Raw genomic sequence first — 19,626 nt, forward strand, 5'->3', positions numbered from 1 at the left:
ATGGGATCATCTTTGTCATCCTCCTTTGTACATTTTCCAGAGAATTTATATCCATTCTGTAATACGGTGACCAAAACTGTGCAGCATAATCTAAATGAGGCCTAACCAAGGATGTATAGAGTTGAAGAACAACCTGAGGACTCCTATTATTTATGCTTCTTGATATGAAGCCAAGGATTCTATTAGCTTTATTGCGAACACTTATGCACTGTTGTCTTGGTTTCAGATTACTGCTAACCAGAACTCCTAAATCTTTTTCGCAATCCGTAATATTAAGATCTACATTATTTAGTTTATATGTGGCATGGTTATTGTCCTGTCCAACATTTAGAACTTTGCATTTGTCTATATTAAACTGCATCTGCCACTTCTCCGACCACTGCATCAGTCTATTCAAATCTTCCTGGAGTGCTCGAATGTCCTCGTCAGAATGAATTCGACGGCCTATTTTGGTGTCATCGGCAAACTTGCCGATGTCGCTCTTTATGCCCTCATCTATGTCGTTTATGTAGATTGTGAACAGTAGGGGGCCCAACACTGACCCCTGTGGAACACCGCTCGTGACGCTTCCCCACTCTGATTTCTCCCCATTTATGCAAACTCTCTGCTGCCTATTTGTCAACCATGCCTCTATCCAGAAAAAAATTTCTCCTCCTATTCCATGTGCTTTAATTTTCCTCAATAGTCTCTGATGTGGGACCCTGTCAAAAGCCTTACTGAAGTCCATATACACAATATCATATTCATTACCATGATCTACCTCCTCAAATACCTTAGTGAAAAAAGTTAATAAATTCGTAAGGCAGGAACGCCCCTTTGTAAAACCATGCTGAGATTCGTTGATTAATTTATGCTTTTCAAGGTGGCTACGAACTGCCTCGGCAATTATTGATTCCATAAATTTTCCCACTATGGAGGTTAGGCTTATTGGTCTATAGTTCGAAGCTAAGGACCTGTCACCTGTTTTGAAAATAGGTATCACATTTGCCATTTTCCACTTATCTGGCACCATGCCAGTTTGTAGTGATATGTTGAAAAGATTAGCCAAAGGTGTGCTAAGCTCCTCTTTACATTCCTTTAGAACCCTTGCATACAGTTCATCAGGGCCTGGGGATTTGTTAGGTTTTAATTTATCTATTTGCCTAAGGACCATGTCACTTGTGACCCTAATAGTGCACAGTTTATTATCGTCCTGTTCTACATAATTTATCATTACTGGAATATCGCTGGTATCCTCCTGTGTAAAAACTGAGAGGAAGTATGTGTTAAAAATTCTACACATTTCCTTATCACTGTCAGTGAGCTGACCCGAGGAACTTTTGAGTGGGCCTATCTTGTCCCTGATCTTACTTCTGTATACCTGAAAGAATCCTTTTGGGTTAGTCTTCGATTCTCTTGCAACTTTAACCTCATAATCTCTATTTGCTTTTCTAATTCCCTTTTTTATTTCTCTCTTTAACTGAATATATCGATTTCTTAATTGCCCCTCTCCTCTTTTGATTTGCCTATATATGCCTCTCTTTTGACCAATCAGATATTTTAATCTATTGTTCATCCATTTAGGATCATTTTTGTTTGATCTGATTTCCCTATTTGGAACATAATTTGACTGAGCAGCTAGAACTATGCCCTGGAAAGCATCATATCGGCAACCATCACCACCTACCTGACCCCTAGTCAGGTCATTCCAGTTCAGCCCACCTAAGTAATTTTTCAGTCCTATGAAATCAGCCAAGCGAAAGTCAGGGACGGAGACTTGATTGCCATTATTAGGGGAATTCCATGATATGTTAAAACTGAGTGATTTGTGATCACTCTCCCCAAGCTCATCATTAACCTCAAGATTATTAATTAGTGTTTCCCTACTGGCAAGAACCAAGTCAAGGAGGTTATTTCCCCTAGTTGGCTCTGTCACAAACTGTTTTAAAAAACAATCCTGGATCGTATCAAGAAAGTCACCCGACTCTAAATTTCCTGTCAAATTGCTCCAGTCAATCTGTCTATAATTGAAATCTCCCATTAGCACAACATTTTCGTATGTAGATGCCTTACGAATTTCGTCCCATAGAAGTTTACTGCACTCCCTATCAAGATTTGGGGCCCTGTAAATCACACCCAAAATTAGTTTTTCTCGGCCCTCGAGAAGCTGTAACCAAACAGATTCAGTGGCTGACGCTTCTAATTTAATATCTTGTCTAACACAACAATTTAAATTGTCTCTGACATACATCGCTACTCCACCACCTTTCCTGTTGACCCTATCAGTGTGGAATAATTTATAGCCTTGTATGTGACATTCAGAGGGCATCTCTCTATCTTTCAGATTGAGCCAGGTCTCTGTTATAGCAATAATATCTATGTTTCCTGCACTTGCAATTAATCTTAGCTCATCTATCTTATTTCTAACACTCCTGCTATTAGTATAGTAAACCTTAAGGGAGCTAGTCCCTTGCTGCCCTCTGCTGTCCCCCTTTGTTTGCTGACCTGTTCTATTGTCTTTATTTATAACTTCATGCTGAATGCCTTTTATACATTTACTGTTTCCAACCCTAGTGTTGCAACCTGCTTGTTTCCCACACACACCCATACCTCTATCTTCCATCAGTTTAAAATCATAGGCATTTCACCAATGGCCTTCTCAATCGAGTCTGCAAGTGCTACCACCCCTGCCCCAGAGAGATGAACCCCATCCCTTGCATACATATCATGTTTGCCATAAAAGTTGTTCCAGTTGTCAATGAATGGGATTGCAAGTTCCTTGCAGTATCTGTCTAGCCAGCAATTTACACCAATTGCCCTAGACAACCATTCATTTCCTACTCCCCTTCTAGGCAAGATGCTACATATGATTGGGATCCCTCCCTTAGACTTAATGAAATCTATAGCTGACCTGTACTTATCTAGCAGCTCTTCTCTCCTACCCTTCCCAATATCATTTCCACCAGCACTGAGACAGATAATGGGCTTGTTCCCATTACCTGACATGATATTATCCAGCCTGTTGACAATGTCCCCAACACCAGCTCCAGGGAAGCACACTCTATCTCTCATCTTCTTATTCCTATTACAAAAAGCACGGTCAACATATCTTACCTGAGAGTCACCAACAACAAGAATGCGCTTACCTTCATTAGCAGGGGCAGTAGTACCCTTACCTTCACTGGCCACTGAAGTACATTCATCCTGGAGAACAGAGAAGCGATTTCCTACCTTCAGATCTTCACTCTTAACTTTCCTTACTCTGATGCGCCTCCCATTACTGTGAACAACTCGCCACTTGTAGCAGGTGCTGGGCTGCACCTCACTGCTGGTAGCCGTTGCTACCTCCCCACCTACAGCCTCCTCACAGTGAGAGACAGACTGCACCTCACTGCTAGAAGCCTCATTCCCCACATCTCCAACCACCTCACACTCTCTCCCAGGCCCATTGAGGTGGACCTTCAGCCTCCTAATCTCCTCCTGGAGAAGCAAGACCCCCTCCTTCAACTCTCCAACCTCAGTTTTTAAAACACTGCAGAAGCAAGCCATGCTTTGTAACACGCACAACCTGGCTATGGGAAAGAAGTAAATGGTCAGCCCTTCGCTCTGAGCTTGCTACCACCAATTGGAATGCTCTTCTCCAAGGGGATGTTGACAACCAAGTGAAAGCCTTCACTGGACACATCCTTAATCTACAACAAGAACACATTCTTCATGGGCAATATGTGACGAAGCCTACAGATCAGCCTTGGTTTGGCTTTCGTTGTAGAGAGGCTGCTACTGCTAAGTACAAAGCATGGCGAAGGTATAAGAGACATCCTACCACCTATAACAGGAACTTGCACAGGCAACCCTGTAGGCATATGGGTGATGTTCAAAAGTGGGCCATTGCTAAATGGGAGGTGGACACTAAAAGAAAGCTAGCATCAGGTAGGGTAGGCTCCAAAACCTGGTGGTCCCTGGTCAAGGAGACAAGGTTATCTGCCTGATGAACTCTTTCCACCTCTAAATCGACAGGATGGGACCACCTCTACTAGTAGTCAAGAGAAGGCGGACCTCTTTGCTGAACACTTTGCTACCAAAATGCAAGTTCCTGATCCAGCAAGGGACCCTCCTTGGGTAGCTGCAAGAACTGTGTCAAAACTGTCAGTGGTGACAATAAGGCAGGAGGAGGTGCATTTCCTTCTTAAATCGCTGGACCAAGAAAAGGCTGTGGGCCCAGACAAGTTGAGCCCAAGATTGCTGAGAAGATGTGCAGATCAGCTAGCAGCACCTCTAACTTGCATCTTTCAGCACTGCCTAGTACAGTGTAAATGGCCCTCTCTATGGAAAGAGGCAAATGTAGTCCCTGTTCACAAAAAGAAGAGCAGAGCAGAAATCAGCAACTACAGACCAGTGTCACTCCTGTCAATCACTGGTAAGATACTTGAGACAATAATCTCAAGACAAATGACAGAGTTTTTTGACTATCACTCGCTACTTTGTGATCGTCAATATGGCTTCAGGAAAGGTTACTCTGCTGCTGATCTGTTGTTAAACCTCTCCAATAAGTGGCACCAGTCACTGGATGAATCCAAAGTCAGCTGTGTGGTAGCACTGGACATTGCTGGCACTTTTGACCAGGTGTGGCACCAGGGCCTCTTAGCAAAACTTCAAGCACTGGGAATTGCAGGCTCTACGCTATGTCTCCTCAGTGATTACCTTCATGGTAGATCTCTAAGTGCAGTTCTCAATGGAACGGAATCAGCAAGACATCCTACTGGGGCAAGTGTTCCACAAGGAAGCATGCTGGGACCATTGTTATGGAATGTCTACTTCAACGACCTTTTTCATCTCATCCCAGAATCACATGCATATGCAGACGACTGTACACTGACATTCACTTATCCAAGAGAAGAAATGCCAGCTGCTCTAAGCTACATCAATCACCAGCTGAGAGCTATATCAGCTTGGGGAAATAGATGGCAAGTAACATTTGCACCTGAGAAAACGCAAATGATGATCATCTCTAGGCACCATGATGGTAATGCTGGTGCAGTAGTAAGGATGAATGGGAGGGTGTTGGCACCTGGAGAAGAAGTTGATATCCTTGGGGTGAAATTTGACTCCAAACTAACCATGAAGAATCATGTTGTAAATCTTGCAAACAAGGCAGCCACGAAGCTTACAGCACTTTGCCGTGTCTCGCATCTACTTGACAGTAGGGGTTGCAAGATTCTGTACAAGGCACAAGTAGGCTCACACCTTGATTATGCTCCACTTTCTTGGTTTACCTGCCACCCCTCTCATCTGTGACTGCTTGACAGAGTAGAGAACAGAGCAAGACGTCTCATCTCTCGCCTGGACCCATCCTGGATAGATCTGTCATTTCAGCAGAGCCTTCAACATAGGAGGGATGTGGGTGGCCTTACTGTTATGTACAAGGCCAATATTGTCAAAGTACCACACTTGGATCCACTTTGAGAACAGCGTGAAACAAGCTTTTATGCCACAAGACAGGCAGAAAGCAGCAACTTCACTCTGGCTGTACCCTTCTCCAGAACATCACTCCATCAGAGATCATATATACCCAGGATGACTTGAGTATGGAACACATTCGTACAGCATAATTATGTCAACGAGATAAAGTCAGCTGATCAAATGAAAATGCTGGCCCACAGATGGCTCCAATTTCATCCTGTTCCCTACTTGTATGTCTCATAACAATAAAAATGCTTTCAAATGAGCTGATGTAGGTAACAGCTCTTAGCTTGCCAATAAAGTTAGGAATCCTTAACCTGTAAATAGCTTGTCAATAAAGCTAGGGATCCTTAACCTTGTCAAACCCTGTGTAAAAAAGAAAAAAAAAGAAATTGAGAGAGAGAGAGAGAGAGAGAGAGAGAGAGCGAGAGAGAGAGCGAGAGCGAGAGAGAGCGAGAGCGAGAGCGAGAGAGAGCGAGAGCGAGAGCGAGAGAGAGCGAGAGAGAGCGAGAGAGAGCGAGAGCGAGAGAGAGCGAGAGAGAGCGAGAGAGCTCGAGAGAGAGCGAGAGAGAGAGAGATAGAGAGAGAGAGAGAGAGAGAAATTTTTTTCTCAGTCAGGCATAGTCGAGGACGACCATGGGTAGGTGGCTGAGCGAAGTGTAGACAGTAAGCCTACATGAATGTAGTTCCCATAGTTTCAACCAGAGGGCAAATCTTTGGGTGGGCATGCCCAGGCTTGCCTCCTCCTCAATCAGTGCCAACTCCACCACGAGTCAACAACAAGGCCCACTCCATTACTCTCTCCTGGGGTGGCCGTCCAGCCCTGGGCACTTAAACACACTGCCTGTGTACCATGAACTGCAAATAACGTAAGAAGCCTCTGAAGAGTATCGTTGACCCCGCTACCAAACACACGTAATAACCATGATAATTGCACGAAGTCACGGCTTCTGTATTTTCAACAACACTTAACAGTTCCATAAAAATATTCCCTCCATCTTCCTGACACTTTCCAACTCTCCATCTAATAACTCCCCCCTCCTATTTTTAACTGTCAAATCCATTCATTCCCTATGCTTTCTTAACTTATTAATCTCACTCCAAAACATTTTCTTATTCTCAGCAAAATTTGTTGATAGTATCTCACTCACTCATTTGCTCTCCTTTTACATTCCTTCACCACTTTATTAACCTCCTCCTTTTTCTCCATATACTCCTCCCTCGCATCACTTCTACTTTGTAGAAACCTCTCTTATGCTTAGTCATCTTTTAATCCACACCATTTCCCATCACCCTAACATTCACTTTGTATGCATCTCCATCTAAAAGTATGTTAAATACTCAAGGTGACATGATGAATCATTGCTACGTACTACTCTGAATGGGATATCCCCTTCTCTCCTTCATACCCTAACCTAAGCCTCAATATTGACATCACTCTCTCTACTGCTTTTAGTAACCTACTATCTGTTCTATACATTTACAGTATTAGCACACTGCTTTTGTCATATGCCTTTTCTCAATCAATAACTGCAACAACCACCACCTTGTTAGGAAAAAGGACACAGGTGCCACTAATGTGACATTTTACTGTGGCAACATTTCACTCTCCAGGAGTTTTATCAAGCCATTACAAACAATACATGGACACACAGGGTATATATAGGCACAGAGTGAGGTGTAAGGTACAATATAATCATTGTAGTAGTAGTAGTAGCTGTTGTAATACTAATGGTAGTAGTTGTTATAATACTAGTGGTAGTAGTAGTTGTAATACTAGTGGTAGTAGTAGTTGTAATACTAGTGGTTAGTAGTAGTTGAAATACTAGTGGTGGTAGTAGTTGTAATACTAGTGGTGGTAGTAGTTGTAATACTAGTGGTGGTAGTAGTTGTAATACTAATGGTTGTAGTAGTTGTAATACTACTAGTAGTAGTAGTAATGTATGTGGCAGTAATAATCGACTTTCTTGGGTAAAAATAAAATGGGTTGGGCAAATATTTTTGTTAGTGGGTTGGATTTGAGAAGGCCTGTTTCAGTGTTCCTCCTCTGTTATGTTCTTATGTATTATCAGTAGCAGCAGCTATATGATGGCAGGGTTTATTGTCTTGCTTCAGAGATGATGAAGCTGCCTTTATTTTGCTTAATGGTGTTATAAATAATGAATGATGATTCAAGGCATTTACTTCTACGGAAATTAGATTCTTTAATCACTAGTCAGGCATCATTGAATTTCATGAAGTGATTGGTGGAATTCCGGTGTTGTATACAGGCATTGTTCAACTTATCATTCTTGCGTGCATCAATGTGGTCACAGACATGTTTCGAGGTTTCTTGCTGTTTCATGAACGTGCATTCTGTCGCAGCCTCCATAGTGTATAGTGTAAATCCCTGCAGTGATTTTTTCATATTGCTTTGATTTTGTCCTGGTTAGATCCCTTATGGAAGTGCTGGTTGAGATGGCGACTAGTGTTAGCTTGTGCGAGTACTTTAGAAATGTTTAATGCAACCTGGCTGTTGGGAAAGATTATAACTTTGTTAGGAGTGTTGGTAGGCGGAGAATTAGTGATCTGCAGGGCTCTTTTCTTGGACTTTGTTGAAAAAGGAAGGAAAATGTAGATAAGTGAAAGTTTGGTGTATGAATGCACACTTGTCAAGAAACTCTGGACTATAAATTCAGTATGCTCTTAGAAAAAAATTTGATGATGATGCCTCTTTTGGTCTTAGTATCTTGACTGGAATAGAAGTGTGTGAGATCATTTTTGTTGGTAGGTTTCCAGTAAACTTGAAATCTTAGTGTTATCCACTTTGTGAATGAGGACCTCTAGAAAAGTTAGCTTGTCACTGGACTCTTCTTTGAGTGTAAACTGGATAGCTGGTTCAACCGTGTTGAGCCTTGCCTGAAAATTCTGCACATCATGAGGGCATCATCCATATAATGTAACCAAGTGACAATGGTGGGGATGATGTTGGTTAAGTGTTCAGCTTCCAGGTGTTTCACATACAAGTTAGCACCATGACCCAATCACTGCAGGGGTTTACACTATGGAGGCTGCGACAGAATACACATTCATTAAACAGCAAGAAACCTTGAAACATGTCTCAATGAACACATTAATGCACATAAGAATGATAAGTTGAACAATGCCTGTGTACAACACTGGAATTCCACCAATCACCTCATGAAATTCAACAATGCCTGACTAGTGATTAAAGAACCTAATTTCTGTAGAAGCAAATGCCTTGTATCATCATTAATCTCTATTTCTAACACCATTAAGCAAAATAAAGGCAGCTTCATCATCTCTAAAGTATTAGCAAGAATCCTCCTCAAGACAATAAATCCTGCCATCACACAGTTGCCACTGCTGCTACTACATAAGAACCAAACAGAGGAGGAACACTTGAAACAGGCCTTCTCAAATCCAACCCACTAACAAAAATATTTGCCCAGCCCATTTTAATGCTGCCCAAGCAAGTTGATTATTACTACCACTTGTATTACTACTACAACTACCACTAGTATTACAACTACTACTACTACAATGATTATATTGTGCCTTACACCTCACTCTATACCTATATATACCCTTTGTGTCCATGTATTGTTTGTAATGGTTTGACAAAGCTCCTGGAGAGCGAAACGTTGCCACAATAAAATGTCACATAAGTTGCACCCGTGTCCTTTTTCCTAACATTGTCGGTAATTCTACCAACATTAACACAAACACCACCTTATCCTTGTGAAACTATTACTTGCATGCTTCACTGTAAACACTTGATCTACACATTCCCTTTCTTTAAGCCTCCTTGCTCCTCTGCAATCCTCTTTTGTCTTATCGCAACCACTTCAATCGCAATTGTACTGTACACTTAACCAAGTATACTCGAATAGACTTATTCCTAGCAGTTCTTACTCTCTTGTCCCATTTGTCTTTATATAGAGGACCTATGAATGCCCTCTGTCAATTCTTAGATACCATCCCTTTTTTGATCCACATCCTGTACAAATAGACCAACCACTCCAACATTACATCCCCACCTGCTTTTGATGTGTGTCTTAATTCCATCTGTCCCAGCTGCTCTACCCTCTTTCATTCTACCCGCCGTCTAGCATACTTTTGGCACCTCTAGCTCCTCCTTACCCCTATAATCTGAGATATTATTTCTCCCTCTCAACTGCATGGGATCACTTCCTCCCCTTCATCCTTAGCATTCAACTCCTCAAAATATTCTCTTCATCATTCCAGTACATCGACCTCCCCATCTAACATTTCTCTTTTGCTTTTAACTTCATTAATCTCACTCCAAAACTGTTTCTTATTCTTGGCAAAATGTGGTGATAATGACAATTCATTCCCTCACTGGCTCTCCTTTTGTCCTCCTTCACCATTCATGTAACCTCTCTTTTCATCTATATACTCTGCCTTCTGTAAGTTATTTCTAAAATGCAAAAACCCTTCATGTGCTAACCTTTTCTCCCTTTCACTCTCTTTAGCTTAAAATTCTAGTAATCATTCTTTTTCCTATCTGTACAAACTGTCATATACCCACAAACTTTTGCTATACACTCTAGCACTGCATTATTAAATCTACCCTATACCTTGTCAACCTCATTTTCTGTACTACTCGGGCCCACCACCCTCCCAACAGTTGCTTATATTTTTATGTCTCTCTTTAAGTCATTAACTTTCACATCGAGCTAATAGTATACTGATGCCATTTTCCTTTACTTACTACCTTACTGTAATTTCTACTAAATAATGATCTAACATACCTGTAACTCCTCTAAAATGATATACATCCACAGGTACATAACATTACCTCTTTTCTATTAATACATAGTCAAACTGCTATCACTGCACCCTATATCATATCTCTTATACTTATTTATACTCTCTCTCATCATAAGTATAGGTATTACCTATTACCTAACCCCTTTCTAGGCATATCTCAATTAACTGTTTCCCCATTATCATACCAGTGGCACTACAAATTTACTTACTACTCCATCTACAAGGGTCTCATATTACAGCATTAAATTTACCACATACCACAATGGGTATTTCCCAAAAGAAGCAAACATGGTCACCATCACTTGGTCCTTAACTGCCTTTCTGTACAAAGTAATCAATGTATTACCTGTGACAATCTCTTGTCCATTTCAGTTACAGCTTTCTCAGCAGCAGTTTTCTGGATAAATGCACAGGCAATGCCTACATTCTCCTGACTGAGTGCAGCAGCCAACTGGTCCATCTGATCCATTTGCTGGGGCAATTGTTGCTGGTTTGCCTGAATAGAAAGAACAACTAAATTGATAATAATTTACTTATTTTAGCCATTAAAATTAAATATCCTATGTTACATATAACAAAAGAAGAACCACTTTCACCATCACTCATTCAATCATTATACTTCACTATACGTGATTTGGGTACGGCCTAGCTCCTGGCCCTACCTCTCAACTTGTTGCTTGCCAGATTCACTCTCTCCTAGCCACTTGGGCCATATCATATTTACCCTTTAAAGTATGTATAGAGCCTGCCTTCACCACTTCAAGATTATTCTTTACCCAACCACTCTGAGACTGAAGAAATAATTATACCTGTGACCCCAAGTACAGGTACCATCCGACTTATGACCGAGCTTGGTTCCAACCAACTGGTCGTAAGTCAAAATGGACGGAAGTCGAACCTTTGAAAATTGCCGACATACTGGGTAGGGCATAATGTCAAACCTTTGCTATATAAACTACCTACATAGTACTGTAATGTAATGTACAATCATTATTTCATTCTTTTTACCATAATTTACTTCTGTTGATATATTTTAATCATTTATGTACTGTACATTATGTATACATTGTAGTGAACTGTACTGTAAATTTTACATCTCATAGAGTATCATATGTTACTGTTATCTTTAAGTACTGTTAACACAGTGGAATGGGAGAATACACTGGTAGTGTCATCCTGGCAGGATGTTCTATAACCTATGCCCTAAGTAAAGAGAAACAACTCTGGAACATGTGTAATACGTATTTGGCTGGCTGGCCGGCTGGCCGGCCGGGTGGGTGGGTGGTTGGCTGCCTGACTGACTGAATTTGGATCTCTCTCCATCTGTATCTCTCTCTCTCTCTATGTCTCTCTCTCTCTCTCTCTCTCTCTGTATGTCTCTGTCTGTCTCTCTCTCTCTCTCTCTCTCTCTCTCTCACTGTGTATCTATCTATCTATATATCTCTCTCTCTCTCTCTCACTGTATATCTATCTATATCTCTCTCTCTCTCACTGTACATCTATCTCTCTCTCTCTCTCTCTCTCTCTCTCTCTCTCACTGTATCTCTCTCTCTCTCTCTCTCTCTCTCTCACTGTATATCTATGTATCTCTATCTCTCTCTCTCACTGTATATCTATCTATATATCTCTCTCTCTCTCACTGTATATCTATCTATATCTATCTATCTCTATCTCTATCTCTCTCAGGTACACATAAGTAAAGTTATTATACATAGTGTAAATTACCTAGGATAACCCCAAAAATCCAGACAAAGTGCTATACAGTGGATCTGTGCTCAAGTGCCCAAAATTAATAATAATATTAATAATTATTCTGCAAAGTGAGTGTAAAACGAAAGCCTGTAATTGTTTTACACGATGGTAGCATTGCTGGTGTCCAATTTTCTGTCTCATGAACATGCAAGGTTTTCAGGTACGTCTTGCTACTTCCACTTACACTTAGGTCACATTACACATACATGTACAAGCATTTAGTATATACACACCCCACTGGGTTTTCTTCTATTTTCTTACTAGTTCTTGTTCTTGTTTATTTCCTCTTACCTCCATGGGGAAGTGGAACAGAATTCTTCCTCCGTAAGCCATGCGTGTTGTAAGAGGCGACTAAAATGCCAGGAGCAAGGAGCTAGTAACCCCTTCTGTATATATTACTAAATGTAAAAGGTGAAACTTTCGTTTTTCCTTTAGGGCCACCCTGCCTCGGTGGGATACAGCCGGTGTGTTGAAAGCAAGATTAATAATTTTTATTACATATTACATTAATACGTATGTACTAATATTAATAATAATAATATTATTTTTTTTTTTTTTCAACAAGTCGGCCGTCTCCCACCGAGGCAGGGTGACCCAAAAAAGAAAGAAAATCCCCAAAAAGAAAATACTTTCATCATCATTCAACACTTTCACCACACTCGCACATTATCACTGTTTTTGCAGAGGTGCTCAGAATACAACAGTCTAGAAGCATACACATATAAAGATACACAACATATCCCTCCAAACTGCCAATATCCCAAACCCCTCCTTTAAAGTGCAGGCATTGTACTTCCCATTTCCAGGACTCAAGTCCGACTATATGAAAATAACCGGTTTCCCTGAATCCCTTCACTAAATATTACCCTGCTCACACTCCAACAGATCGTCAGGTCCCAAGTACCATTCGTCTCCATTCACTCCTATCTAACACGCTCATGCACGCTTGCTGGAAGTCCAAGCCCTTTACCCACAAAACCTCCTTTACCCCCTCTCTCCAACCCTTTCGAGGACGACCCCTACCCCGCCTTCCTTCCCCTATAGATTTATATGCTTTCCATGTCATTCTACTTTGATCCATTCTCTCTAAATGACCAAACCACCTCAACAACCCCTCTTCTGCCCTCTGACTAATACTTTTATTAACTCCACACCTTCTCCTAATTTCCACACTCCGAATTTTCTGCATAATATTTACACCACACATTGCCCTTAGACAGGACATCTCCACTGCCTCCAACCGTCTCCTCGCTGCTGCATTTACCACCCAAGCTTCACACCCATATAAGAGTGTTGGTACTACTATACTTTCATACATTCCCTTCTTTGCCTCCATAGATAACGTTTTTTGACTCCACATATACCTCAACGCACCACTCACCTTTTTTCCCTCATCAATTCTATGATTAATATTATATAATTAATATTATTAATATTATTATTATTAAACTATAATATAGTGTTTACTCATTACTTACATTAAAATATCTGTAGTCTTAATGTAGAGTGAGAGGTGAGTAAACAAGATTAAACGAATAAACGAGAGAGAATGAGTGTAGAAGGTTCGCAAGTTTTGTTAACAAACTACAGTGGACCCTCGACCAACGATGGCATTGTATAACATTAAATCCGACTAGCGATACATTTTAACGCAAAATTTTTGCCTCGACTAGCGCTATAAAACTCGACTAACGCGATTCATTCCGTTCGAGATGCGTCCACGTGTGGCCCGAGCGCGCCTCACTTGTCCCGTGGGTGCCAGTGTTTACAAGCCAGCCACCACGGTCACATCCAAACATACAATCAGAACATTTCATATTATCACAGCGTTTCTAGTGATTGCACCTGCAAAGTAAGTCACAATGGGCCCCAAGAAAGCTTCTAGTGCCAACCCTGTGATAAAAAGGGTGAGAATTAGTATGGAAATTAACCCTTTGACTGTTTTCGACGTATAAATACGTCTTACGAGCCAATGTTTCTGACGTATATATACTCAATAATTCTAGCGGCTTCAAATCAAGCGGGAGAAAGCTGGTAGGCCCACATGTGAGAGAATGGGTCTGTGTGGTCAGTGTGCACCACATAAAAAAAATCCTGCAGCGCACATTGCATAATGAGAAAAAAAAAACTCGGATCGTTTTTTTGGGATAAAACGCCGACTTTGAGGTGTATTTTCGTATAGTATTTATAGTTGTATTCGCGTTTTCATGGTCTTAGGTGATAAAATGGAAAACATATTACAGAAATAGAGATGATTTTCATTACTTTGACGATAAAAACGACCTTGAAACTGAGCTCAAAGTAGCGGAAATGTTCGATTTTTACCAATATTCAGGAGTAAATACATCACACCACATGTCCAATACACGTCAACTGGGGAGTCTAATATTCTTTCACTAGTGCACTGATATTATTTATACCATTTTTACAATAATGCAGTAGTCTGCATAACAGTAAATTTTGTATTTTTTTGTATGAATAAAAAAATTAAAATAGAAAGCAATAATAATATAAGAGGGGCCTAGAGATGTGACTAATGAACAGAGCATATGTTATTTTAGTGCCACGAATGTCTACCTTGTTTATTCTGGACCCTATTTTGAAATTGGCATCTTTTTAAGTTTGCGTGAAATTGGCCAAATTGCCAATTTCTGACCACCATATTGGGTAGTCCAAATTAGTAAATGGGAGGTTTCTTGTACTCAGCTGATAGATAAAATGGAGTTCTAAAGAAATAGCTATGAGTTTGGTCAACTGGAACAATGGAATTGGCTGAAAACAGGGCTCAAAGTCGGCGAAATCGCCGATACGCATATGTCGCCGAGATCGCTAAATTCGCGGGAGCATAATTCTATGAGTTTTTGACCAAATTTCGAACTTTTGGTGTCATTACCATCGGGAAAAGATTCTCTATCATTTCATAAGAAATTTTTTTTTTTTTTTTTTCAAAAATTGAGCGACATAGAATGACAGTTTCAGAGAGGGGCCTGAAACAGTCAAAGGGTTAAGAAAGATTTTGAAGGGTTTGGGGCTAACCCTGAGACGCGTATGCCAGTTGTGGAATCCATTGTGCCTACTTCAAAGATTAAGGAAATGTGTGCAAAGTGGGTTGAACTGCAAACCTTTATGGATGAAAATCACCCTCACACAGCTATTGCAAGCCATGCTGGTGACTATTACAATGACAATGTTATGGGCCATTTTAGACAAATCTTAAAGGAACGGGAGGTACAGAGCTCTATGGACAGATATGTTGTGCGACAGAGGTCCAGTGACTCTCAAGCTGGTCCTAGTGGCATTAAAAGAAGGGAAGTAACCCCAGAAAAGGACTTGGCACCTCAAGTCCTAATGGAAGGGGGATTCCCCTTCTAAACATTAATACCATCCACACTCTCCCCTCCTCCCATCCCATCAATCATCACCAGATCTTCAATAAAGGTAAGTGCCATGTAATTGTACATGTCTTCTTCAGTCTGTGTGTAATAAAATTAATATTTCATGTGGTAATGTTTTTTTTCAATACTTTGGGGATGTCAGGAATGGATTAATTTGATTTCCATTATTTCTTATGGCGAAAATTAACGCGACTAACGATAATTTCGACTAACGATGAGCTCTCAGGAACGGATTAATATCGTTGGTCGAGGGTCCATTGTAGTTGTTGTTGTTGTTACCAGCCCGGACACGAATGGTTTTTGTTCACTCTGTCAAGCCGACTGGAAAAACATCTCATATTTATGTTAATTTATATGTTAAATAGCGTGTTTATTATATAATTTTGAAAAAAATCATAGATGAATTAAGCAAAATGTCTATATTAACGTTTTATACACAATGCGCCTCAGAGTGATTATTATTGTGTTATTATTATTATTAATATGGCATCTTCAAGACCAATAACACACTCTTAATGATTTTAATGTGTACCTGCACACCAGCACAGGTGCAAGATGTGGAGTTTAAAAGTAGTTAAGTTCATATTTTATTCATTCTAGAGTGTATATCAGGTTTTTATGTTATTTATACTGTTTATGTCATATTAGATGAATTGTGATAGATAAATAAGCTGTATAGCAATATTAGCATCATACTGAAGATGTGACAACTCTGTTTCGTGTGTAATACTTGTTGGTTCATGAGCAGCTCTAAGACAGAGGCACAAGCAGACAGAAAGACACACACACACACACAGGTAGACTGACAGACACACAGGTAGACAGAAATACACACACACAGGTAGACAGAAAGACACAGAGATACAGGCAGACAGATACAGATTTATGTGCAACAGTGAAAACAAAGAGAGAGTTCAAGAGTAAGAGCCTTTCTTGCCTTCTTACCACAATCTCCAGTGCAAAATTCAGACTTCCTCTTAGGGACCATGGTGAAATTTACTGTCCAGTTAGTAAAACAGTACGTATGATGCTGCTGATAGGGCAGGGTAACTCAAATTGATGCTGCCTGCATGGCGCATTGCCGTCGGGAGTACTGTCAAATATTGTACAGTGACATGTATCAGCCAGATGTACGGTTTTAAATCGAGTGGACATACGTCAAGCAGGTCGTAAGTCGGATGGTAGGTGTACCTATTTCTTGCCTGTCCCTTTGCTGACGTCACAGTTTGGATGGCTCTCCTTCACAGTGCAGGCACTGTACCACCCACCTCCAGGACTCAAGTTTGGCTAACTAGTTTTCCTGAATCCCTTCATGCTACCTTGCTTGCACTCCAACAGAACATCATAGTCATGAAAACCACTTGATAGCATAGTCATAAAAACTACTTAATAGTCAAGTCATAAAAACCACTTGCTTCCACACACTTTGGTCTAGAACACTCACACAAACTTGCTGGATGTTCAAGCCTCTAGCCCTCAAAACATCCTTTACCCCATCCAACCAACTTTTCCTTGGATGACCCCTACCTCTCCCTCCCTCCCTCTACCCGATTTATACACCTTCCCCTCTAAATGTTGAAATTACTTCAACAACCCATCCTCAGCCCTTTGAATGCATCCACTTTCTCTATGCTCCCTACAATCTAATTCTCAATATATTATTGCCTAGAAATTTTGTTATCCTCATCACCATCCTTTCCAACTTGTCTTAAGAATTACCCAAATACCTATGTCATCAGCAGAGCAAATGTGACGACTTGGCCATACATCTTGCCAAGCCTGTTGTTGTTGCTGCTACTGTTTGATACTGGTTACAGTTATGTTGCTGCTTTGATGCAGGCAGAGATGCAGTTTGTTGCTACTGCTAATGCTGGCAACACGCTACTACCAGCAGTGCATAGTACATATCTTTGCATAGGGCACCCTCCTACCATGGCCTGTCAGCTCATATGGATTCAAGTGTCCCTTTTGTCTCCCATGGTTAAAATACAGAAACAAGAAGGGATGAACACATTCAGGAAGACAGTAATGTTTGAATTTGGCAGGAAAAATGGCACTTGCTGGGCTGTTGACGGTATAACCCCTTTGGTGTTGGTGCCATAATATTACTGCTTTGAGCCAGTGTCAGTCCCATAATGTTACGCCAAAATTGTAGCGACTTCAAATCTTGCAGGAGAAAGCCGGTAGACCTACAGATGAGAGAATGGGTCTGCGTGGTCAGCGCATGAGAAAAAAAAACTGCGACTGTGTTTTTGGTTTAAAACAGCAACTTTGCAGTGTATTTTCATATGGTATTTATGGTTGTATTCTCGTTTTCTTGGTCTCATTTGATAGAATGGAAGATATGTTACAGAAGTAGAGGTAAGTTTGAATGGTTTACTGACTAAAAGTAGCTTGAAATTGAGCTCAAAGTAGTGGAAATGTTAAATTTTTGACGATGTTCAAGAGTAAACAAACCATGTCATGCATTCCAATACATGTCAACTGGTGGGTTTACTATGCATTCAGGAATGTGCTGATATTATTTATACCATTATTACAATTATGCAGTTGTCTGAATAACAGTAAATCATCTATTTTTTCTGTGAATAAAATGAAAAGCAAGTCTAATATAAGAGAGGCCTGGAGATGTGACTAATGAACAGAGAAAATTTTATTTTAGTGCCAGGCATGTCTGCACTGTCTATTCTGGCCCCTATTTTGAAATTGGTCTTTTTTGAATTTTGTGTGAAATTGGCCAAATTATTAATTTCTGATCATTTTTTTGCTTAGCTGAAACAGGTAATGGGCAATTTCTTGTACTCAATCGATAGAATAAAATAAGTCCTAGCAAAATAACCGAGTTTGGTTGAGTGAAACAAAGGAATTGGCCCAAAATAGGGCTAAAAGTGGGTGAAATCGCCGATGCGTAAATATCGCTGAGATCGCTAACTTCACGAGAGCATAATTCCGTAAGTTTTCCATCAAATTTTGTACCTTTGGTTTCATTACCACAGGAAAAAAATTCTCTATCACTTCATAATACAACACCGAGAGCAAGTTTTGTGAGCAGGGATCATGCCAGTGAAAGGGTTCAAATTCTTTGACGCTAAGAATAGGTTTGTGAGCAGGGGTCTCTACACTCAAAAGGTTAAGAGCTGCCACAGTTTATTTGGTATAGAGTACCACCTCTCTCAATGCCTGGACCTCTCTAACTTAGGTAAAATTGCTAGGCTTTTTCTTTTCTTCCCTTCTCTCTCTCTCTCTGCCAAACTGGGTAGTTACCTTTACATGTTACCTCGTTTAAAATGTCATTTTCAATTTGGTTTCAATTACACACACAACAGGTTTCTTCAAAGTTCACAATGCCCCTCAATTCTAATCTTATAGAGACCGCTTCATTCATGTTTGTATATACACTGTACTATATTTTCATGAGTGAGTTTATTTTTAAATTTCCTTCTTACTGTTTCTTTGGTCTGGTTTGGCTACTATCTATTCTATGCATTATTCTCTGTGCATTCACATGTAGTAAGACGAAAACAACTTTCCTACTCAGGTGGGTCGACAGCTGTGCTACACTGATTGCGTATTGGTAAAGCTGCATAATTTTTGCCTCAATAATAAAAAAAAAAAAACTGACATGTCTAGAAGCACTGCTATGAAGCTCCCTCTGGAGCAGGCAATGAAGCCTCATCATCACTTACATAAAATACTGAAGGATACAAGAGAGTTAAAACACATTACAGAATTCCTAAGCACTCAAGTACCACTATCAATTAACAGCTCTGCATCAACATCAACACAGGATCACCAACCATCTAAGTCGCCCCAAGAACCACAAACATCCACCTTGGCCCACTAGGGCCACAACCACCCTCTCCAATCCAAGATTTATAAGCACCAGCAACTTGATCTAAGGTAAGAAATTTTATTTTATGTGATTATTTTTAGCAACATGTACTCTTCTTTTTCACTGTTGAAACTTCATTACACCACAGATATTGAACAGGGCCACATCAACTCTAATGTTGGGCAAGAAAACGATCATTTCTGAAGTATTAAGAAATTAAAGAACTTCTGTGGCGCTTTTTTTTTTTGTGTGTGTGAAGAATAGAACCATATTTTTCCCGTGTGTTATTCAAAGTGTAAACTGTAATTCCGTATCTGGCACTGACTTCCAGGAACCTAACCTGCATGAATTATGGGAGTCTACTATATGTGATACCCATACTAAGCTGATATATATATTACAAGTGCTTTAACA

The 19,626-nt window shown here is 40.3% G+C and overlaps 1 protein-coding gene across 1 annotated transcript in view; it reads right to left on the minus strand.

Moving 5' to 3' along the window:
• The window catches only part of Not1 (CCR4-NOT transcription complex subunit 1), a 462,156-nt gene that overhangs the window by 176,170 nt on the left and 266,360 nt on the right, over nucleotides 1-19,626 (minus strand). The window contains exon 27 of the mRNA XM_070089800.1: nucleotides 10,580-10,729. Within this exon, the coding sequence (XP_069945901.1) occupies nucleotides 10,580-10,729 (150 nt within the window). The remainder of the gene's footprint in view (nucleotides 1-10,579; nucleotides 10,730-19,626) is intronic.

This window comes from Cherax quadricarinatus, chromosome 29 (genome assembly GCF_038502225.1).
Source record: "Cherax quadricarinatus isolate ZL_2023a chromosome 29, ASM3850222v1, whole genome shotgun sequence".
NCBI classification, from domain to species: domain Eukaryota; kingdom Metazoa; phylum Arthropoda; class Malacostraca; order Decapoda; family Parastacidae; genus Cherax; species Cherax quadricarinatus.